The following is a 23,985-nucleotide window of genomic DNA, read 5'->3' as shown; positions in this document are numbered from 1 at the left end:
TGTGGTTTGTGTTCATTTTGTAAATTCATTGAGACTCTTTTTCATTGAGCACAATGGATTCCTTTAATAGTCTCAACTACTCTACTCAATGAAAATGTAGCTGGAGCAGTGATCTGGATCGCATTAAAGTTCACACAGAGAAACATGCAGAGTAATGAATTCATATTCCAAAGGAGCCCAGATTAAATCAAATATTCATCTCTTTGAGACAGTCTGTCTTTTTCAACCTGTCCCCTCGCCTTTTCTCCCTCGCCGCTTTTATCATAAACCATCCGTTATACCTTCTGCTATGACTTACAATCCTTCTCTCTGACATTCAGTGCTTTCTGTCCTCTGAGGGTTGAAAAATCGTTGTTTGGCGTACTGCTAATTAACCAACTATATGTTTCTGTTAATTAGCTAGCTTCGCTGCGAGAGAGAATGCATTATGTATGTTGCAGCAGGTCCCAGTAGAGCAGGCTGATGTTTTTCAAAACTGGGGTAATATGCTGTGGTATTATATGCAGCCTCAGAAAGTGTTTCATTACATGTAGACAACTGTTGAATGTCACAAGTGAGGTAGTAAAATACAGTACAATTTGAATAAATCTAAATGCATGACAACAGCAATTTATCTTAATTATTCATCATGATTAATATTACCCTTGCAATTATGAATAGTGTAACTGGGACTATATAGTTTAGGGTTATGATTCATTAAACTCAGGGTCTGATATGTCACAGTGGGGTCATTGTTCAATATAGTAAATCAATGTATTTGGATGTATTACATTGTATTGTGTTTGGAATAGAGTTTTGCATATTGTGTGTACTGTATATTGTATAATATTGTATGATATTAGGTAGTGATGTACAATAGTACAAGACTACAGCCACGCTTGGTGAGTCCAGAGACTGTTTGATTAAAACATGGACATAGTCTCTGAAGAGCCGTTGTGAAGCTCAAAGTGGGTGAAGTCCGTTCACAGTGACGGCAGTCTTACTCTGGATATGGCCAAAGAGGTGTATCATCTGTGGAGCTGAGGCAGGCATATCACATATTACATATTTCTTTTATTGTTGAGAAATCCCAAAAACCACCAAAACCAACCGGTGTGTTATAGTCTTTGTCAACACTTACTGGTTTCCCTACTCTGTCTCTCAGCCCCAAGCCCACTGGTTCCTACTGCAGATCTAAATCTGTCAAATGTTACAAATAGTTTCATCTTTGGAAAATAATAATTCCCTAAATCAGCTGGGGCGCTGTTTTCAGCCAAGTTCACACAAATTGGAGTAAATAGTGTACTTGCTGGGGACTATTTTCAGCTGTGGACTGATATGAATTGGTGAGTATTTATGGAAGCAGGACTGTGAGAGGATTGACCCAAAAATAAAAAGGTAATGGAGGGAATATGGCACAGTCACCTTTTGACTTTAAAAACCATGGGAGGATGAGCAGTGCCAGCAAAGAGCATTAAAGAGGCCTCAGCTAAGTGACAGGCATCAACAGTTGGACTGTAATACTGACAACTGATGCCTGAGTGGATGACATAGGGTGACATAGGGCACTGGCATAATGAGAGCTCACATAGAGTAGTGCATCAGTGCAAGAAATACAGTATGATCAACTGTAGCGTTATGTAATGTGATACCTCGTGAATCGCCGTCTCTTTACAGGTTTTTTTCCTCCAGAGGGAGATCCGAGTCACTTCGGGGTCAGCTGCTCAACGACAGGAAGGATCAATGAAGGCACAATCCTACTGTACATCCAGTGAATCCGCTATCTCAGTGCTCTGATCGCATCACAGGTAATCAAACACAACAGCATATTAAAAAATGTGTGAGTTGTTTTCAATTCCTCCACAGCCTCTCTGCCCAATCTCTCTCTCTCTCACACACACACACACACACAGACACACACACACACACAAGCATCAAACACACTCAGACACTTGCATTCAAACAGCGAAAAACATCCTTCAAAAGCTTTGAAGCCCCGTTTCCCTCACAGCAGTTGCAGCTTAATGTAGGTTGCTTGGAAACAACCCAGAATTTTGGGGCCTAATTGGAGCGTGCGTGTGCTTTATCCAGCTGGCAGGCGGACGGCGACCCTGATGTGCAAACTCAGGATAAAAGACAAAGTGAATTTAAGATCACATCTGCCACATTAGAGGGTGAACGAGCCGCAGAGGGCCTATCGGATCATGTGGCGGGTTGACCGAAGAAAGCCTCGGAGGCTCTGTTGTGCGCGTGTCTGCATGAACTACGCTTGTTTAGAGAGCGAGTGTGTGTGTATTCAAGTGTTCCATCCTGAACATGTCGTTTGTGCGCGTTTGTGCTTGGAAGTAAAAATTGCTTAAACAGCCTTATGAGCACCCAAGGGTGTGAGTTCTTTTTTTTTTGGCGCGTGCAAGAGTGGAATACAAAGAGAGCGACGTGTTTAATCATGTGTCGGCTGATGTTTGAAGGGCTGGGGGCGCCGTATCTCAGTGTTTTTTGTTCTCTTTGTGTTTAACCTACAGTATGTGTCTGCAGGTGTGTGTGTGTGTGTGTGTGTGTGTGTGTGTGTGTGTGTGTGTGTAGGTGTGTGGGAGAGAGAGAGAGATGCACAAGGAGCATTTCATCATGTGTTGCCTGGTGTTTGATGTGATGGAGGGGCTCAGTGGTCTTTCACTCATCTCCCTCTTCCTCCTCCTCTTCCATTCTCACTCCATCACAGCTCATCTCTCCATTCCTTTCTCTCACCTGCTCTCTTCTGCCTCCACCTCCTCGCTAGTTTTCCTCCCACTTCCTCTCGTCCTCCCCCACAACCTCTCTCCCTCTTTCTCTTTCTCTGAAAGGCCTGAAGTCTTTGAAAGCATTGACTCCTGTGGCTCCTGCTGCTGCTGCTATCCCAGTATAGATGGGCATGAATATTTCATCTAGGGAGAGAGAGGGAGGAGAGAAGTAGGGGGGGGGGGGGGGGTCTGGGATGGAAATAAGTGGGAGACGAAAGAGAAAGAAAAGAGGGTTAGACAGAAGTGATGGAACGTAACAGGTGAGAGCAACAGATAAAGGCTAAGAGGAACAAATGTAAATGGTGATGAGGAGAGAGAGACGTGGAGACTGGGAGGAGAGAACTTGCATGGAATACAAACTAGAGTTAGAGAAACAATGCGTAAGATACACAGTTTATATTAGGGTGACACATTTACTCCTCTGTGAACATGCACACTGCATAACTCACAAAACACATATACAGTACAAGTAGAAAATCATATACATTTGCCCCTGCAAGCCAGCCCTCTTGTATTCCTAGTAGAGTCATTTTAATCTTTCCCTTGGTCAATACGTTTCTTCACTCCATCCATCTTTCATAGCCTCGTGTACATCTCTCTCTCTCTCTCTCTCTCTCTCTCTCTCTCTCTCGCTCTCTCTCTCTCGCTCTGGTCGTACATTTTAAAAGGTGACAGCTTGTGGGATAATCTAATCTAGTGTCTACACATGGGACAATCTGTCATCGGCTGTGGCAACGTGTGTGGACCTGTGTTGTATATGTGCATGTGTGGGGCATTTAGGAAAGAAGGGAAGATAGAAAGAAGAAGAATGAAAGAGTACAAAGCCAGCAGGACTTTAGACTGAGACTCAACACACAAGTTACGTTAAGACTATTAATTTATGTACAATTTTGACAAGATACATCTTGTGCACGTGTGTAAATGTGTGATACAGTAATGCGGGATGGTTGTGGCTGATAAGCAGCACTCCACACAAATATGGTGAATTCATAAGCTACCCAGCCGTGACGCTGAAATAACTGTTTTAATCATTTATAGTGTGTTGGATCAGTGCATATATGCTGTTCCTGTACAGGGAGGCCTACATATTTTAATATTAGTGTACACGTTCTATAGTTTTCACTAAGCCAAATGTGGAGCGGCGATATGAAAGTAACACTTTTCAGATGAACTTCATTTTAAAAGACAAGACAACAGTACCGACAGAAACACGCTTTTGTTGTGATCGACAGCTCATGTGTGTTCTATCAATACCAGCTGTTATTTTATGTTATTTGACTTTTAACATACGTTGACATTTTTACTTTCGACCCCGTCATTCTGAATGAAAGTTACACAACAGTGACAAACCTTGAATTGTTATTAATTCAGCTACGTATACACTGGAAGCCAATGGGTCCAGAAAGTCGCTGCTACGCATGGCTGGACAAAGGAGGGGAGGCCACACATGAGTTCAAACTTGAAAGAAGTTTATTTAACGTGACTAAAAGGGACATTTGTGTAAAAATGTACTAAACATGATAAAACCAAGCCAGCGGGGAGAGAAGGAAAGACTGACTGAATTCTTGCAGCCGGACCAGGTGAGCTGAATCAACCTGACGACCTGACTCCGCCCACCAGGCTCCTGGAGGGAGAGGCCTGCTGAGAGAGGACCTCCCATCCTACACCCCTTTATCCTACACAACAATAGTTGCTGGATAGTTCCACTCTGCACAATTTAAGTGGACATTGATGGTAAAAATGCCAGCATTGACCCTATTACCCTAGACCAGTTTTCAGGATTGGTATATTAGCTAATAATGTAGCCTCATCACAGCCTAACTGTTTGTGAGTCAGCAAGTTGTTTGTTTGCTTGTTCATTTTTTTGTATGGTTAAAGGGTTACTTTGATTAAGGAGGGCTTGTGGAAAACAAACGTGTCTGTTAGCACCTAGTGACCTAGCACCTCTCAAACTCTTTGACCCGGTTTGTAACACACACTTTCTGTTGTTAATCCAACTGAACTAAAATAAAGCTTAAATGACAGTAGAAAATATGTTTTTGCCAGCCGGCAGTGCTGTGGCATATTAAACTGCTTCTGAAAAGTTATATACTGTATATTGAAACCATTTTTATTGTATTGTCCCCATATGTTATTGATTCTGAGATTAAATACTGTGCTTTAAGTTCATGAAATGTTTTATACACTCTATATTCTTGTATTCCTGCTGTTGTCTTGTCAATAATTTATTATTCCTGGTATTTTGCTATTTCTGTCTGACAGTTTTATTGTTTGTTTGTACTAAAACATATATAAAACCTCAAATAAACTTATTTTAGCAGCCACTGGGAGTTCAGTTCCCTCAAAGTAGGAGAGAGAAAGATTTCTTTCTGTAATGTACTCCAAGCTGCAACATGTTACGCAACCACAAAAACTATTTGAATGCACCTTTCGCTCAGATCTGTTCTGTTCTATCTTTACAGGTGCTTTTAATGGCCTCAGTCTGCCCGTGTGCCTCAGCTAACCAGCTCCCATGCTAACTGTGCCATGCCTGACTGGACCTGCGTTATTAGATTAGTTCCATTACAGCTGCTCCAAGTGCTGCATCTGTTTCGTTCTATTGCATTCTGTCTCAAATGTCACTTAATGTCAAGACGGATACACAGCCGAGCTCTGGGCCTGGGGGCTTGTTTCTCAGCAGAGAGCTGTGGGTTGTATTGAGATTAATTCCACAGAGAGGTCAGAGGTCACCACAGCTTACAAACATCAGCATTAGGTGGTCTGTGATGAAGCAGCATGTATGCTTTGAGGTCGATAGCTTACAGCAGCACGACACAGTTAGTATGAGGATAGTGACACTGGGACACAGCGTCCCACGCTGGTAATGACTCTTTTCTTCACACAACAGTCAGCCAGGATTGTTTACTACACCTCACCTTGAATACCATCCCAGAAATGTGATGACAGCTTTTTCAACTTTACAACGTGTGGAGGGAGAGAGACATAAAAAACACACTTAGCAGGAGTGACTCAGAGAGCTGCGCCAGTGTCGTGCTGCCGATACACGCTCGTGATTCTTAATTGATGAGTTTCATTCAGTGATTGCGTGGGGAATTTTGAGGATCCATTACTCACACAGTCAGACTGAAGACGTGGGGTGTTGGTTTATTTTCCAGACTGGCGTTTTTAAATACTGGAGAGGAGAGGAGAGAGAGAGAGAGAGAGAGAGAGAGAGAGAGAGAGAGAGAGAGAGAGAGAGAGAGAGAGAGAGAGAGAGAGAGAGTCCTTAATTTTCTCAAGATAAGGTTGTCAGCAAAAATCCAAGATTGTAAAAAGTGTGTAGGTGTAGGTGTGTGTGTGTGTGTGTGTGTGTGTGTGTGTGTGTGTGTGTGTGTGTGTGTGTGTGTGTGTATCTTCCTCCCCAGCAGAAAATTGATTTCCAGCAGATTGCACAAAAAGTCCTCCGAGGAACCGAGTGTGTGCTCGCTCAGGAAATATTTGGATGACAAAACACAAAGACGAGTGCCTTTTTGAACAGTCTATTCAGACGAACACATGCTGCACATTGAAATGCAGCAGGAAGGTTGGAGGGTGACAGAGTGCACAACACATTTCTATATTGTAGTTCTTGTTAGCTGCTCGTGTACACTGATCACTGTGTTGTTTACATACACAGCTAACTGGTTGATGGCAGTGTACACACACACACACACACACACACACACACACTAGCCAAAGCCCTCTCTGAACTGAGTCACGTGCTTCAATAATTACCATGCGTCTCTTCACCCCAGCGCAGAGGAATTGGAAGAAGTGAGAGACTGAAAGGTTGAGAATGCTACAGAGATGTTATTAGACACCGAGAGAAAGTGAATGAGGGAGATTTGGAGGGAAACGTCAGGATGAGATTAGTGTGGAAATAAGGGATCCAGATGTTGTCTGTTTATTAACCATATCAAACACATTCTAACTGATGTGTTGATGAAGCAGGTGTACAGTATGCATAATGAGCTTTCCATTATATAACATTTGCAAGACTGTATGTGTGTTAGTGTGTAAATTAGTGTAGAGTGAATAGCTGTTGTATAAACTTTAATAAATTATAGATGAATAACTATAATGACATTATATATTAATTGTTCAGTCTTTTTGCAACCTAATGTGTTCCACGTCGTCATAATAACAAAGACCACTTGGAACGTTCATACTATGTGTAACCTGTACTACACTATTTTTTTGCAAGTTATGTGAAACAGGAATGGTTCCCGGTATTGCATGCACTACCTAATTCAGTTTTAATGACAAAATAAGATTATTAATGAAATGAAAATGCATTCACAATATTTATTCATGCGGCAGTATTGTCACCCAAAACATGACTATTCACTCATGGACCGTGGGGAAACGTGTGAACTAAAGCTTTTTTTTTCCAAAATCCAACAAAAAACTGACTGAGAAACATAGAAACATGGCTTACACAACCACAGGTGAGTCAAGACTGCTGCAATATTATTTATACCAATATACGACATCATCCCGTGAAACAAAGCCACATCACACCAAATAACCAGAATCTCTGTGATTTTCTGATGGGATATGAAACAAACAATTTGGTTTATTTATCACCAAATATGCCGTTTGGGGTGAAGTTCTCTAGTTCATGAGTGTATACATTTTTAACACAAGCGGCCTCAGAGGAAGATAAACCATTGACGTTATTTTTTATTACAGCTTTGCTTTGTTCAGGGAGTTACACAAGGCCACCTACCTTCACTTGAAAGAATGTTGTATGAAACCAGGGAGGATCAGCGAGGGAGGGAGGAATATGAGATGCAAAGTGGGAGACAAAGACGGAGGATGAGCAAAGCGTGTTTCTGTCCAGATGGAGCCTCAGTGGGGATTTTGGACCGTGTGTGTTTGTGTAGGTGTGTGTGTGTGTGAGAGAGAGAGAGTGAGTGTGTGTGTGTGTGTGTGTGTGTGTGTGTGTATGAAGTGTAATGATTCTGGTACACCGCCATGTGGAGGCTGAGTAGGTGGATTACCTGCTCTGGTTCAAAAGGGAAAGTGATGAGTGGGTGGATTTAAGGATTTTGATAGAAAGGAGTTATCATGTTGACCGCAAAGTGCCAAAAGGCCTTCGCTTGGTGTGAAAACCAATAACCCAAATAATAAAGTTACAAGTCGTCAGATTTTTAACAATGAACATTCAAAGTATTTACATTCTGTATTTACCACTGGCGGAGTCCGCCATTCCTGTGCAGGATTCAAATTAACTTTGTGGAAAAAGACAAGGAATGATGCATGTGATTCAGTATTGATTTTCACACCAGCAGTAACGGGTGTCACCAAATCAACAATGGCTAAAATCTTGAGGACCACAACTTTAAAGAGTAAGTTAACACCACCTGAAAACCTTGTTTCTGCTGAGCTCCAATGGTTTCACTCTTCACTTCCAGTACCCGGTGACATCACTGTTGTAGAAATTGTACAGTAACTCAAGCCGTTGCGGTATGAATTGAATCCCATACATGTACACAGGAAGAGTACATTTTTAAAAGATTCAATATACCGGTATTTGATTTCCAATGAAAAAGCAACATATATCTTTTAAAACCCAATGAGTTTCATTTACACATCTTTGAGTCATAAAATCCTCCATATCCAGAGACGAGCCAACCCATCTGGTCTCTAATCCACCATCAAGGAAGCTTGAACACACACTTTAACAATCAAGGACAGCAAGGACAGCACTTTCAGCGCCATAATAAACTGTGGACTAATGGACTGTGAGAGATCATTTAGTATGAGGCAAACTCTCCGTTTGATGGTCCATCCAATTCATGGATTACATGGGATTACAATCTGTCCATTCCTAGATGGAACATTATGGATTAGATCGGGATTGATAATCCAGCAGGGAATATCCTCCCATGGCTGTGGATGATATGTGTTGAAGGTGGTCAGCCTGGTGGTCAGAGAGGTTTAACCCCTGCTACAGCCGCTATCAGAGCGTCCTCCGACAGAGCTGCAGGCTGTTCAGTGAGAAATACAAAGATGACAATTCCTATATCTTTGTTTGAGGCGCTAAAACTGAATAATAACTGAAGAATAATCTGAGAAGAGATTTGATTTCATGTGTACGAATCACACATTGAATTTGTGTCTCCTCCCACGTCTCTGTGCCGCTTGCTGCCTCAGAAAAGCGTTGAGAGCGCAGAGAAATGCATTAACACCCGACAGGCTGCCATGAGCAGTTACAAGCCAGCGGTGGCAGGCAATTCTGTTAAAGCCACAGCACCATAGCAGGTGGGAGACATGAAGCAAAAACAACAAAAAAGCCTGTAAGCCTGTTGCATATTGCATATGTGAACACTGTTCAGATATGTCAGCAAGTTGCTCTACAGCCATGCAACTTGAAAGCTTTTTGTATTGGAACATGCTTTAACCTCTTCAGCCTCAACAGGTAGATCCATCACAACATGTATGTAGATTAGATTGCATGTAAACGAGACAGTTTCATATTTCACCCAATAAAAACATGACAATAAATCTTGTAATGTCAGCGTTGAAGAGGTTAAAATTGTGCTCACATCAGGTTCTCACACACAGCAGGCTTCACCAATCCGGTGACGAGATTAAGGGGACTTTGACGCGGTTTACATCTAAGTTGTGTGACACCAGTGGGCTGAGTGTGACTCTCTGGCACGAGCAGCAGAGCCGGTGATGGACTTAAGTTGTAAGTCCGTTAGCAAAAGTGAGGAGTGCGTGAATCCACTGGAACGGTTGAACAGATTGACTCATTCTAATTAGGGATTGCAGATATTGCTGTAGCCTAGCATCTGTTAGCTGCTGGCATCGTGTTCATTGCGTTTCACTATTAGCCACGTAATGGTTTGTCAAATCATAATGTGTTTGTAGCCTGCACAGGCCCTAGAGAAAATCAAAAACGTCTTGCATGATTTATGTCTTGAGGTGTAGAGGTATATATAAATGAATTTGCTCCCTCCTCATACAGATGCGTTTTTACAAATCTCTTGTATGCTTGCTCTCTCCAATTTCCCAAAATACCTGTTAAAATGACAGCAACCTTGAAAAGTCAAGAGGATACGACTGTGTCTCTCTTTCTTTGTCACTAGACTGGTGCAGGATATTATGGCAGAAGAAATGGGACGTGAGGAATGCAGGGACAGTCGACAAAGAGCAAAAGAGGACGCCGGGTCCACTGGGAGGCGGAGAGGGGGAGGTGAGAATGAAGGATGATAGAGAGGCGGGGAGAATAATTGCAGAGTGAGAATTGAAAATGTCTTTTTTAATATACAAAAGAGAGACATGGAGATTGCACACTAGTGGCATGAATGGACACTATAAGATACTTGTAGAATTCAGTAAAATAGACCTGCAGGTTGTCTAAGCTTATATGTTTTGGTGGTATGGGAGTTCAAGTAAGACAAACATGTTTAAAGGGATAGTCCAACATTTTGGGGAATACCCCTAATCGCTTTCTTGCCATGACTTAGGTGAGAAGTCTGATACCATTCTCATATCTCTTCCTGATATAAGGCTTTGGCTAAAGCAGCCAGTTACCTTAGCTTAGCTTAGCATAAAGACTGGAAATAGAGGGAAACAGCTAGCCTGGCTATGTTCGAAGATTAAAATAAGTATGCGCGGAGAGGATATAGGCTACAAGCTTATAGGCTGTTTGTCAACAATGATGACGTACGTAATTGTGCGCCTGAAGTTTGGCAACGTAAGTACGGCAGAGAGCAATAGCTTGTCAAGCTGTGCAAGGGCATTACCCACTTAAAGACTGCTAACGCAACCAAAACAAACTGACTTTCCAGATCCTTGTGCTAGTGGGTAGAATATAGCAAGTGGCCCAGTATTTAGTGGCCTGATATATACATGTATTGCTGGAGAAACCTTGTGTGTAACGTTACATCAATGAGAAATTAAGAGCATACAAGTCACTAGATGCTACCACCTTTATCTATGGTCATGTAGAGAACGTCAAATACCATGGCATGGACCAGGGGTGTCAAACTCAATCACAGAGAGGGCCAAAATTAAAAATTGGGACTACGTTGAGGGCCAAATAGGGTCAACATTTAATAAACAGGATAGAAGTGATAATGGAGAAAGTGCAAAAAGAAATGGGCTTCATTCTGTTATGCATATGTACCAAAGCCAGACGTTTGGCATCCTCTCTTGGCTGCCAGTTCATTAATGTCTGGGGTTAGGTACTGTGCTGTGGAAACCCTCAAGATGGAGTGAAGGTGTGCATCAGTGAGACGACTCCTGTGTGGGTTGTTCTTCCTCTTCATCACAGAGAAAAGCTACTCACACAGGTATGTGCTTCCAAACATGCAGAGCATTTGAGCAGCATGTAGGTGGAGTTGAAGCAAGGTTTCAGGGATGAAGCTTGGAAACTGTGCAGCGCCACACAGAGTCAAACTTTGCCTTGAGAGTGTCATTACACTGGAGGTCTAGCAGCTCCTTTTGGATGTGTGCAGGTGCTCTTTCCACGTCAACTGCAAACTGATAGTTGAGCAGTGCAAATTTAAATTTCTGAGCTGCAAAGTCGGCAAATCGCTGAGTGAACTCTGTGCCAAGTGTGCAAAGTTTATCAGCAAAATGCGCAGTCGGGAGCACAGCGGTGGAGACACGGAAAGTGACCCAAGATTCCTTGCAGCATCTGAGTCTCCCACAGGCGCAGCTTGGCTTGGAAAGCTCTAACTGTGTCATACATGATCATACATACATGTCTGTGATCATACATGTCTGTGATGATCATACATGTCTGTGATCCCACGCCCCCGTCCCTGAAGCTGGGAGTTTAGCGCAGTCAGATGCTTCGTTATGTCGCCACGTTTCGTCCCGGAGCTCTGTGGTGTGGCGAGACAGTTATGATAGACATTTGATATTTTCTCGCGGGCCAGATATAATTGTACCGAGGGCTGGATTTCGCCAGCGGGCCTTGAGTTTGATATGTCTGGCATAGACTGTATTTATTCAGTTTTTAAAAATGGGCGCTACCAAACAAGCATTTTTTATATCTGTTCAGTGGTAGTCACCACGTTTAATAGCTTACATAGCAGCCATAGAGGTGTTTCGGTTTATTAATGAGTGACCGTTTTAACTGGTGACTCTCAGCCCGAAAATGCGTTAGAGGTGCTAAGCTAAGCTAACCGGCTGTTCACTGAAGCTCTCAGCAAGAAAGTGAAAAAGCATATTTTCAAAAAACTATTTGTTGAAATAGTTTTTATCTAACTTTTTTTATCTTATTAGGCTATGTCTTGAATGAATGACTTGACTGCATAAACAATAAATACACATACAGTGACTGTTTATATGCAGTCTATTCTATGTACCGTGTGCTTCATGTGTTCTCGTGTGCTGTTCATTTTAGACTTTCACTGAATGTGAGGTCTTGAACCCATTATGCCTTTATAAAACGCATGGCTACTGAAATAGAACCATTTTTTTCACATCTAGATGTGTAATTCTCAGACACAACAGATGAGTCACTAGGTCTCCCAAATCCTCAATTTACTCTTAACTCACATCTGCACCTGCTGCACCCAAGGGAGATGGCTCTGGGTTTTTCTATTTAAAACTCTCTCCTTTGATTCACCTAGGAGGAGAATGAACAAGGAGAGCAAAGAAATATATGTTGGTTTTTTTCTGTCAAGTATTTTTCTTGTGGAGCCTCGTGTCGGAGGCTCTCACAGCAGGTATAGCTGCTGTCCTTGGATAGCGTGTGTGTGTGCGTGTGTGTGTGTGTGTGTGTGTGTGTGTGTGTGTGTGTGTCCTTGAATAAGAGAGCTGACAGAATCACTTATAGACTTCATCAACTGCACTTCTTTTCTGAAGCTGATATGATATAAGATATTGTGAAAATAATCACATGCTTTAGATCTGAAAAGTAGGACTTTAATAAAGATTTGAGGTTTGTACACAGCAAATATGCAGAACAATACAACACCATACAAGACGTGGACATACAGTATTTATACAAACTACAACATGAAAATAGACAAATACCAATGCATACAGTGGAGAAAAAAAATATGTCATGTAAGAAAAACATTACCAATAGAGTTAAAAAGTTTTCAATTCCAATAACTGTAGAGAGAATAATGCCACACCACATATCAAAAAGCCTAAAAGAAAGAAGCTCTGAAACAAGCTGAACAGACACCAGGCATAACAATATTAATAACACAGCAGACTGAGAGGCATCATCAAAGACACTATTAGGCACAGCAAGATGATTTTGACCTGATTTAGCATCAGTTTGGCGGCACTGCAAAAAAGTCCTGTGTTTTCAAATGTTTTATCAAACCTCTTCAATTTTAAAAATCCACCAGGGAGTTCACAGAAACACTGATGCTTAATTAGCTCAAAATACCTCGCAGTGTGAATTTTCCATCAGGACATTAAATTAGATGATTTGTTTACATGGGTTCGAACACCCGGACAGGCACTTTCCACTAAGGATATTTTATATTTTATACTATATTTATTTTATGCTAGGGATGGCCAGTTTTTTATAGAAATTGTGAAATGGACAATCTGTATTTAACACCACGTCTCACACAACAGTGAAGAATAACCATCAAAGAGATCAGAGATGGATTTTCAGAAACATACTGGATGCACCGAGGCAAATAACAAACATACAGTACAACTCATGCATGGAATGTCGGAAGGTTGGACGAGTTGGAGGTTGCAGGTTGTTAATTCATCGAACCACATTATTGAGTGGCTGCATGTATAAAATTGCAAAGAAGAAACAGTCAGCATCCAGGAATGTTAAAATGACTGTGAGTGGGTAATATAAATTTGAATGTTGTGTATTTGTTTAAAAGAACTTAAAGAGTGCAAGCTGAAGCACCGACATATGACATAAATGGGGCAAAGGCTTTTCAGAAATATATATAAAATGCCCCTCCCCAACAAAGAGTAACATTCTGCTAGCGGTGGTGAATTCCTTCGGGAATAAGACTTGTTTTAGATTTGTTCAGTAACTTATTTAGAGACCCTTTGGGCCTTAATAGACAAACACATAGACAACCACCTACCAGCCATGGATGCAGGAGGCACTGTGCAGTGGCAAGACATCACAGGTATATGAATACATCATGCAGAGGTGAAAACAAAACAATGTGGCATCACTCCTTAAAAGTGCCCCCCCCCCCCTTCTCCTTTCCCTTCTCTTTCATCATCCATCCCTTGGTGCCATCTACTACTTAATATTACCAACACTTTCTCCAACTCTTTTCATCACCTTACGTTGACTCCCTACTCTAAAGCTGTCGCAGCTCTTAATTAACTCCACCCAGACCCTGCTGCACTCATGGAGGGATTTCAGAGGTTTTACACAAGGTCTGGCAGCCATAGTGGAGGTCAACAACTCTTATTCTACAGCAGCTGTGAACGAGCCATTGAAGTTCTCCCAGCTCGGCCGTCTCAGAGGAATAAATAGATGGTGGGAATGTTTGCACAGTTTTAACAGCTCATCTAATCTGATTCAAGATTTCAGTTCAACATTTCGGGAAATACACTTGTTTGCGTTCTTGAGAGTCTTTCTTGAGCGTTTGGTAAGAAGAGTCACTCACATGTAGTTCTGCACGCCAGCAGGAAGCTACCAGCAGCAGCAGGCTAACTTTGCTAAGCATAAATACTGGTAACAGGTGGAAAAAGCTAGCATGGCTTTGTCCGAACGTAACACATTTCGCCTAAAGCTCACAAATGAACGTGTTTGTACAAAACAACAAAGTCTTAAAACGACTAATTGTAATACATATTTGTGCTGATTAAACAAACAAGATATAACATGTTAATTGTTGAGCTTTAGAGACGCTGGTAGGTAGATCTCGTTACCTTTGGACGGAGCCAGGCTAACATTTCCACCCTTTTCTTTTTTTTTTTTCTTCATGCTAAGCTAGGTTAGCTGGCTGTTGATTTTCTGTACAGACATGAGCAAGAAAGCAAATAGGCATCATTTCAAAAAAATGTTCACAATTCCTTTAAAGGTTAAACCTAATGCTACCTAATCATACTACTTTTGGTCAGCTGACCATCACTGTGTCGTTGCTTTTCCGTTTGCTCAAAAATGAATAACCAGCAGAAGGTTCAATGGCTTCCTAGTATTCACATAGTTAACGTTTACATTGTTTGCTTACATTAGCTTGGACCAATGACATAGTAGTTCAGTGTGGCCTGAATCTGGACATAAATCTAATAAGCTATATTTACGAGGAATCTCATCTTGTATTGCACAATTTTCCAGTGGGCCTCCATGATGGCATTGATTACTAGAATTGTGGTAAAGTAACTGCAAACCCTCTAGTACTCAAGTCCTATAGATATGCATACCATACATCTTCCATTTTCTACAAACTTGTCAGTCCATGCCACACATAGATGTTTAAAAAAGCCTGTAGCAGTGCTAATAATGGACAGAATCCTACTTTCTTGAAAGAGCTACAACTTTACCCCTCCCTTCTTCCTGTCACTTCCCTTTGCCCCATCGGTCATTGAGAACTCCTGTTGTGTTTACTACAAGGCTCTCCCGGGTCCTTGGTTGCTCCACCGTAAACCTCAACTCCGTTCTCGGTCCAGGGGGCCACACTGCCCTGGGCTACCCTGCCACAGCGGGCCAAGCTGGCCACCTGGTTGGCAGACAGGACCCGGTCCCAAAGACCCACCTGGGACAACTCCCCAACCAGGGCCTGGGATGAGTCAAACCCTCCACCCAGAGAATCCTGGAGAGAAAGAAGAGAGACGTTACAGAGAGGGTGTGATTGAAGACAAAAACACTTTTACTTACAAACAGACAAAGGCTCAGTTTAGACTGTTCTGGTGCCTTGGGCATGAATGTGGACTTGCTTGTGGGCAAGATGAAGGAATTGTGATAAAAAAAAAGTGGCCAGTATGAATGCAGGACAACTGCACAAATACGCCATGCGAGAGGGGTTCTCCTGGATCTGGATGAGGGCCCCCTAGGCTGTTAACCGTGATGCTTCTGACCATTATGCAGACACACACCTTATCCACCCAACGCTACAACAGCACACCACTTTGGTTAGCAGTGTACTCCAAACCAAACTGAAATTAGCTGGCAGCGCTGTAGTCAGCAGAAGCCTGACGGGCATTCTGAACTAGATTTATTTTGGAGCAAGCATTACCTGCATCCAAGCACTGAAAACTTCATTCATTTAGTCTTTCACTCCCTCATTCATGCACTCACCTGCTCCTGCCCCAGTATGAGCACTCCTCCAGGTCGGACGTGATGTCCGGCTGCCAGCGCGTGGCCCTCGCCCCGCAGCTTTCCCCCCTGGTAGGCCTGCCAGGCTCCTCCCTTCTGGCTCCAGCTCACGCAGATGTGCTGCCAGCTGCCTCTGGAGAGATTTAGAGGCAACTGCGCCACCTAGCAACGGGGGAGAGCAAGAGGGCGGTTCAGAAGAAGTATGTTTCTACACCACCCATTTGGAGGTGAGACAGGATGTAGCTCTATAGCTGTGTGACGTCCCTCTGTTATCTTATTTCTCTCCTGTTTCCTCTGTTGGCTGTTGTGCAGTATTCCCTAAGTCCCAAAGACATCCTGCTACCTCCAAGGACACAAAACTTTCCTCCAGGCATCTATTACCATAATGACTTCATTGAATTATACCAGTCGCTGCACTGCTCTACACCACCCTGCAGTGCTGTCAATGTGGTGCATTAAAGTGTCATTTAAACACATGAATGAGGCTATTTAGCTTGTCTGCTAAATTGGCTCTGTCGTTTGATGTGCTCGACTTATTTGCATGCTAATACAGTGCTTACGTGGCTGCACCATTGCATCGAATTAACACGTAACACAAACATATTGACACAGATTGAAAAATCACAATGTGTATGTTAAAATCGGTATTTGTTTGTATAAAGTACTATACATTTACTTACTAAGTAATAGGTAGTAATGCATGCACACTTCATCTAAATCTTGATCTTTTTATAGCAATAATTGAGATATTGAGTCATTTCTACTGGCATTATGGTGTTTAATATATTATATAATGATTTTCAATAGTCCATAATTACGGTAAATGAAAATATAAGTGTCTGTCAATGTATACAGTTTCTATATCCCTTTACATTCATTAAAATAAAGTTCTGCAGGAAATAATGACTCACAATGATGTACTCTCTACAGGCTGTAGAGGGTTTGTGTCGACTTAATAATACATATCATATCAATCAATAAATAGTTTGAAACATAACCCATAAACCGTGACATAAATCTCCTCGGGAAAATGAACTGCTGTCAAGCAGTGGACAGGTCAGTTCAGATATACAGCGGAGGCTCCGTCTCTTGACTGACGGCCTACCTTGTCATTGATGAGCAGCTCAGTGGGGGTATGCAGGCCTTGCAGCAGCACCAGTTCGTTGGGTTGCTCGGAAACAGCGTAAGACAGAGGCGTCCCGATCCCTCCCTCCGCGGGCCGCAGCCACAGGCAGAGGGTGAAGGCCCGCAGCGCCGGGATGGAGTGTTTCACAACAGCGTACATGTAGTTTGTCCGAGTTGGGAAGGACAGCCTGTAGCCCTCTGGGAAGGAATGCCCTGAGACACCTGAGAGTATGAACACAAAATAGAGAAATCAATTTAATCATCGATCAGGCAAAATGGATTTCCTGCTTTTCTCATAGACTGTAACTCCACTTCTGCATCTGATTTGAAATTCTTAAGCAGGGCATGGATTTCATAGTCTTTTTGATATTTCTTTTTTTCAGCAGTTAAACATAATTTATTTATCATAAAGAAATCCTGATTTGGCCTGATTTGATTAAGAGTAATACAAAAATGAAACATATGAGGTAACTTTTATGCCAAATTATTTCTCATTATTGAATTGAGTCATTCTGCAAGTGATTAATTACAGTCAGTTATACATGTCTCCCTTCCTTTTGTTATTATATTTTCATTTAAACATCATTTCCTTCTTTTCCTCCCCTCTGTCAATACCGACCTCCCTCCAGCCCTGAGAGTCGATGGTGTAGTTTATTGATGCCCCGGTCGATTTCCTGCCTGTGCTTCTCTGTTTCCAGCCTCATGGTCTTTCTCTCTTTCTCCAGCAGCTCCACTTTCTTCTCCAGCTCCCCCTCCAAGTCTTCCATCCTCCAGGGCCTGTCCGCACCGGCTCTGAGCCCGGGATCGGCCAACCTTTCTGGGCCGCCCGAGACGCCGCCTTCCTCTGGCGCTCCTGAGGTGCTGCTGTCTGTCTGGTTGTGAGGAAATGGGCCGATGTCTGACTGCAGAGGAGGAATACAGTGGATGAAAACCGGTTCACAGTGTGGGTTTTACAGGAAAATATTGTAAAGTACACTCCTTTATGTTTAATCAAGCTAACAGTTCAGGTATTATGTATTTTCTACTATAGCAGTGAATCTCAACATTAGCTCAGTTGCATGCCAATGAGAGGAAAAGTTATTACACCCAGTTAATAACTGATTTTGCTGAGACATTACATCACTGCTGGATATACAACAAGGCTCATTTATTAAGGTTTCACTATGTTGTAGTTAATGTTTTGTCCTTACAGAATAGTTCAACATTTCTTTAAGGAGATTTTTGCTAGATATCCTGCCAAGAAATAGTCCTGAACATAAACCCCAGTAAAATCACAAATCACAACATTATCTCAACAAAGTGTTGTTTTTACACCTTGTTTTTTGTACAGATTACTCAAATTAGGTATAACGGCTTGATTAGAGAACTTTTAGATTGTTTCACCTTCAGACAGAGCTGTGCTAGGTGTCTCCATGTCGTTTCCATGTCTTTATGCTAAGCTAAGCTAACTGAATGCCGGCTGTAGCTGCTTTTGCAGAATTACTTAGAACTGATTCTGGGTTTTATTTGTTGATGTTTTCATATTACTCTGGGGGTTTTGGTTGCACATTTAAGCTCTTTTGTGACAAAGAATTTCACAGAGAAGCACAACAAAACTGTCTGTACCAAAGTAGCACACGGCAAGTTTTCAGACAGACCATCTTAAAGGTCAGCCAAGATAATCAACTATTTCAGTCAACAACAAATTACCAGGCTCCCTTGCAGAATGAGTCACCGAAATAAATAGCAAAAACAAAAGAGAGGGAATGTGGGAAATACAGACGCTGCGTGGACCAGTATATCCACTGAGCATTGTGTTACAGTGTACTGTAGAAATACAGAGGCACCACAAAGGAATTCATACAGAACACATTCAGTGTGCTCGGTGCTTACACGTAGCTATGAGATACAATACTGATGAAGTAAAGCCATAGAGGAGAATTAATCCCTACAATGACAACTACTATGTGAAAATCATAGTAAAGTCAAAGTAATTGCTTAAAAGAGAAGTTAGAGCATTGCATATCTAAAGATGCTTCGTCAGGATGGATGGGATTTCCAATTTAATCCTCAGTTCATCATATTTGACATGTGTTCTGCAGTATCACTATCCTTAAATACCTATCTAAGGATAGAGCAAAATAAATGTCCCTATTGTTAGTTTTCCTACCAGGAAGTTATAAAACATAATTAAGTACCAACAAATATGATGTAATATTAAAACTGGACCTTGTTATGCACTGTACACTATGATGCATTTGCTTTCCCAGAGTCTTGCCATGATAGGTGATCTATTCTCAATATATAATAGTTCTTTTATTGAGCACAGGACTAGGCTATAATGTCGGTAAGTACTTGTGCAGATGTCAAACATTTCTGGAGAAAATAATCAAAATTGCAATATATTCTGGGAAGAAAATGTTTTTTAGATTTGCTCAAGTGTGGTGCAGGTGCAGGTATTGTTGGACATGGATGCACTATGACTCAATAGATATGAGCACAGAAGGAGAGGAGGTCAGCTTGTTTCATTCATGCAGAGCTGTTTCATTTTCAAAGGAAGATCTCATATCAATTCTTCAGTCACTTCTGTGTGAGTGGTTTTAGCTCCGCAAAGGAACAACAGACTCATTAACAAATAGAAATCCTCTCAACAGATATTGTGCGGTAACGTGAATCAAAGCAAGAAAGAAGTGAACAAATTCACAAGAAGCAATTCACAAGAAGCACACATCATGACTGAGGTCAAAAAAGTGGGAGCAGAGGGAGGAAGGCAGCATATAAAGCCTCTCATTGAGTGGAAGTGATTGCACCTGAAGGGGGCGGTTCATTTCCAGGCAGGAGCGTTTGTTTTATCCTCCCTGTCTCAGGTGTGCTCATGAGATCTCTTTCTGGGGACTTTTAACAGGCATCATTATTGTTCTTAAGACATAATATAGTGAACACACCTACGTATACCTCACACTAACGTCACAACCATGTTGCCTCTTGTATTTTTTATCAGCCACACATTGCCAGTCTGCTGTCACCGCTGAATATATTAATATATCTCAACAACTATTAGATGGATTGTGATGAAATGGTGCAGATATTCATTACCAAGAGGATGATTTTGGTGATTCCCCTTTCATCTAGTATCAGTAGCAGGTGAAATTATTTTAATTACACTGAAATTTCTCATCTATTTCTGTACAGACATTCATGTTCCCCAGAGGATGAGTCCTGATGAATTGGCAATCCCTTGACTCTTCCTCTAGTGCCACCGTGAAGGAGACGTGTGAGCTTCAGACTAGGTCGTTAAACAGTTATTGGGGGTTTTTAGTCTCAGCGATCGCTCAAAGCGCTCTTCAACACAAGGCAGCATTCACATTCACACACCCATTCATACACTGTTGCCAGGGGCTATCATACGAGGTGCCACGTGTATCTCAGGAGCCATGAGCATTTGAAATGGTCTAGAAACGCAACTCCATATTGTCATGAAATTTGGTATTTAACTATTCATCTATCGCCATCAACTGGTGAAACTTTTGATTTGTCCAATACTTCGGTTTATGAGCAAAAACCTGCTAATACTAATGACGTTCCCATCAGGGTTAGCTCTAAGTTGTTTGATGTTAACTCACAAACGGTAGCAGGCTTACAGGGTAAAGTGAGACAGATACATTACCTGCTTTACATCAACATGCTAGCATTGTCGTTGTGAGCATGTTAGCATTCAGCTCAAAGCATTCTTTAAGTACAGCCTGACAGAGCAGCTAGCATGGCTTGTTATGGTGTAGTATGGTTGTGATCTTTTGGTCTGATTTTAGATAGCCGAGTTGTTTATGGTTTCATGCAGCATTTCCACTAATAGAACTTCAAGCTTCCTTGATGTGTTTATTTATTAAGGTACTCAAGATAAACGGTAATTGTCACTTTCATTTCAGGAAAACTGCCATTTCTGCATGTTTGCCAGATGTTTAAAAGTGCTAACACGTTGGCAGAGCATCACAGCAATGAACCATTTTAGAATTAGATATGCATAAATGTCAAACTTTCAGCGCCCATATGAGCATTGAAAGGACTACAGTTACTTAACACCCATAACAACCTGCCTATTAACGAGCCTAATGCAAAACATGAAAACAAGAGCCAATACTCAAACTGCTATCAGAAACTGTGGTACCAAGTGTACTGGTAGGTACGCTAGAAATGGAAAAGCATTCCAGTAACTGCACATTCACACCATTTGCAGCCATATCACCTTGTGTGCTTCACGTGGTTTGGTCTTGAATGCTAATGGTGCTAGGAATTTAACATACTGTGTGTTCCAATATCCATACAACCATACCATTTAGTGTGCCAGAAAAATATGTAGCATGTCCCAATACATAGTATAGCAAATGCAATATGCCAAAAATACCAGGATGCTCTACATGCATCCGGTCGCTTTTTTGCATTATGCAAGCCAGCATATCTTTCTGGCTCCTCTGACCCACAATCCTCCAAGAGGGTCAAAGTTCAATGTGCAATGTTATGAGGAAGTAGTATGTCCCAACTGAAAGCACATGCAACTGTACATACTTTCTTGCACGTACAGCTGCAGTACGTGCAAGAAGTAAAACGAAAACGTATCCAATTTGGAGTATTATTTGACCTGACTAGTAATCCCGGCTCCTCTTCTATATTCACCATAGCATCTGATGTAAACACCTCAATGTGCTACTGAAGTAGGCCATGTAGCTCCTGTACTCAGAAACGTGACTTGGATGGTAAAGGACACACAGGATTGTGTTTTAGGTTGAATTACAAAGACCTGTGAAATCCATTCAGATCTCATTCTGTCAAAGGGGAAATGTATTCTTGAAAAGTGTAAAACATGATGATTATTCAACCCTTTTGCTTTCTGGAGGATTCCATCTGTCAGCGGCCATATAGAATAACATACAAAGTGTTTATAATCCACAAAGTAGATGACCCGCACAGACATGTCCTACATACGCTAGCACAGAGTGAGGAGTACTACACTGCAGAGAATCTCGTTAAGTCTGCGCTTTCTACAAATATAGGCAACTCATAAATTATGTATGGTATTTCTTTAGCCAAAAATGAGGTTATACATCATCGGATTCTGGTCAGATGAGAGTGCGTTTCATGTTACTCTGCTATACTCTCTCCTCCACCTCGTCCTCCTTCTGCTGCTCCTTTTTTTCTCCTCCCCCTTTATCCTCATCTCGCCTCTCTCCCCGTCTTTTGACTTTAAATCTCAATCTGTTTACTTGGCGTTAGAAATGAGCAACCTGCACGCCAAAGCAATCAATTCATGTATTATTAATGACATAAACAGATGGCAAGTTATGATTATACGAAATCACTAAATGTTGATGTTATCAGCAATTAACGTTGATATCATTTCAAATTGATGCACGTGATAAACGGTTATGTTATGCAAAAAAAGGTCTCATATTGTTTCTTTATATGGCTGCCAATATCCCATATCGCACACAAAAGCTTTTGGATAACTCACTTGTTCACATTCAATATTGAAACCCCTTGCTTTCATAAACCACGCATGCATGCCCAGGAATCCTAAAAAGGTATTATAAGAGTGGAAAAAAGACAAAAACATCTATACTCAACTCTGATCATCACTTATTACAGCAAAATGTAGCTAGAGTTTGAGTTATAGTAGAATACAATCATTTCCAAAGCTGTTCTCAGGCCATGAAACACCATTCTAGGTGAAACTTATAGAGGGATCCTTCTTTATGGCCTCAAAATCCCATCATGTGGGACCCAAAACTGCTTGTTTTAGCGGCATGCAGGAGATGATTTACGTGGAGGGGTAATTTTCTTCACACTCTACCTACCTCCAGTTTCTCTATGCGGTCTTTGAGCTGAGTGATAGCTTGCTCCAGCTCATCCACAGCCCTAACGGTGAGCAGGTGAACGCCGTCGGGCGTCGAACCCGGGCTGTCCCGCACCATGATCCGCTCCAGGTGCGTCTCCTCCGCCGTGCTTTTGCCCCCCCACAGCCCCGCAGCGCTCCGGCGTCTGTCCGCACCGCTGCTCCTGCCGTCCAGCCCCTTCTCGCACTCGGATAGTTTCCCCGTCAGCTCCCTGATAGTCCGCTGGTCCGTTAATATCTGGTCCTTTTGCTGCAGAACGGTCTGCCGGAGCTCTTCCGCGGTGGTGCGGAGGTAGCCCCAGTCTTCCCCCGCGTACAGCGACGGGTCTTCCGCTTGTTGCTGAAAGTTCTTCGGGTTGCACTCCCCGGCGGGGATCGGCGTGCAGATGAGTCGACTGACCGTTGGGTCGTGACCCGTGAGTCCAGTGACCCCGTCCGGCCCGCTGAGCCCGATGTTGAAGGTCGGTGCTTCCGAATTGGGAGTTTCAGAACCATGGAGAGCGCCCAAAGATCCGGCCCGGGCCACGGAGCCCGCTGCAGCGGGGCTCTGAGCCGCCGCGTCCGGATACAGCGAGTGGTTGTCGGTGGCTGGTTGCTGTTGTGCCGCGGCAGCCCTGGAGGAACCGGTGTGGACGGCTGCGATGATGCAGATTACCGCTCCGATGAAGGCCACCATCCCGGCGGCCAAGATAATAACAATGAACTTCAGGGTGGCGGCGGGGGAGATCGATTATTAGAAAAATCTAATAATAATAATAATAACGCTGACTCCGTAAGAAACCAAAAGCTCCAAAACAACAAACGCGTCAATTTATTTTCATGTCTGTCTTGTCTGGAGAAAAGATTAAAAAAAACTCCTCACTTTTCCTCTTTTCCACAAGAACAGGCGAATAGAAAATGAGAGTTCTGCACCATAATTGAGTCAACACAAAACATAAGAAACAGCCTGTGACAGACCTCCCCCTGTTCAGCGCGCATGTCCTCTGTAT

The 23,985-nt window shown here is 42.3% G+C and overlaps 1 protein-coding gene across 1 annotated transcript; it reads right to left on the bottom strand.

Annotated features, from left to right (window-relative positions):
• Positions 1–12,643: 12,643 nt before the first annotated feature.
• Positions 12,644–23,985, bottom strand: nptxra (neuronal pentraxin receptor a). Its single transcript, XM_068718966.1, has 5 exons — positions 22,959–23,985; positions 17,750–18,032; positions 17,111–17,352; positions 15,988–16,167; positions 12,644–15,502 (listed from the first exon to the last, which is right to left on the bottom strand). The coding sequence occupies exons 1-5, from the start codon at positions 23,670–23,672 to the stop codon at positions 15,272–15,274; spliced, it is 1,650 nt and encodes a 549-aa protein (XP_068575067.1). The 5' UTR covers positions 23,673–23,985; the 3' UTR covers positions 12,644–15,271.

The sequence above is a fragment of the Cebidichthys violaceus genome, unplaced genomic scaffold, assembly GCF_023349555.1.
Source record: "Cebidichthys violaceus isolate CVI_PGR_0920_01 unplaced genomic scaffold, fCebVio1.0.p SCAF_23, whole genome shotgun sequence".
NCBI lineage: Eukaryota > Metazoa > Chordata > Actinopteri > Perciformes > Stichaeidae > Cebidichthys > Cebidichthys violaceus.
This window is presented reverse-complemented; position numbering and strand designations above follow the sequence as displayed.

Coding starts and splice junctions, on each gene's coding strand:
- nptxra (XM_068718966.1), bottom strand. CDS start 23,672: ATGGTGGCCTTCATCGGAGCGGTAATCTGCATCATCGCAGCCGTCCAC. Junction 16,168..17,110: donor AGCTGCTCATCAATGACAAG/GTAGGCCGTCAG, acceptor CCCCGTTGCTAG/GTGGCGCAGTTGCCTCTAAA. Junction 15,503..15,987: donor TCATACTGGGGCAGGAGCAG/GTGAGTGCATGA, acceptor CTTTCTCTCCAG/GATTCTCTGGGTGGAGGGTT.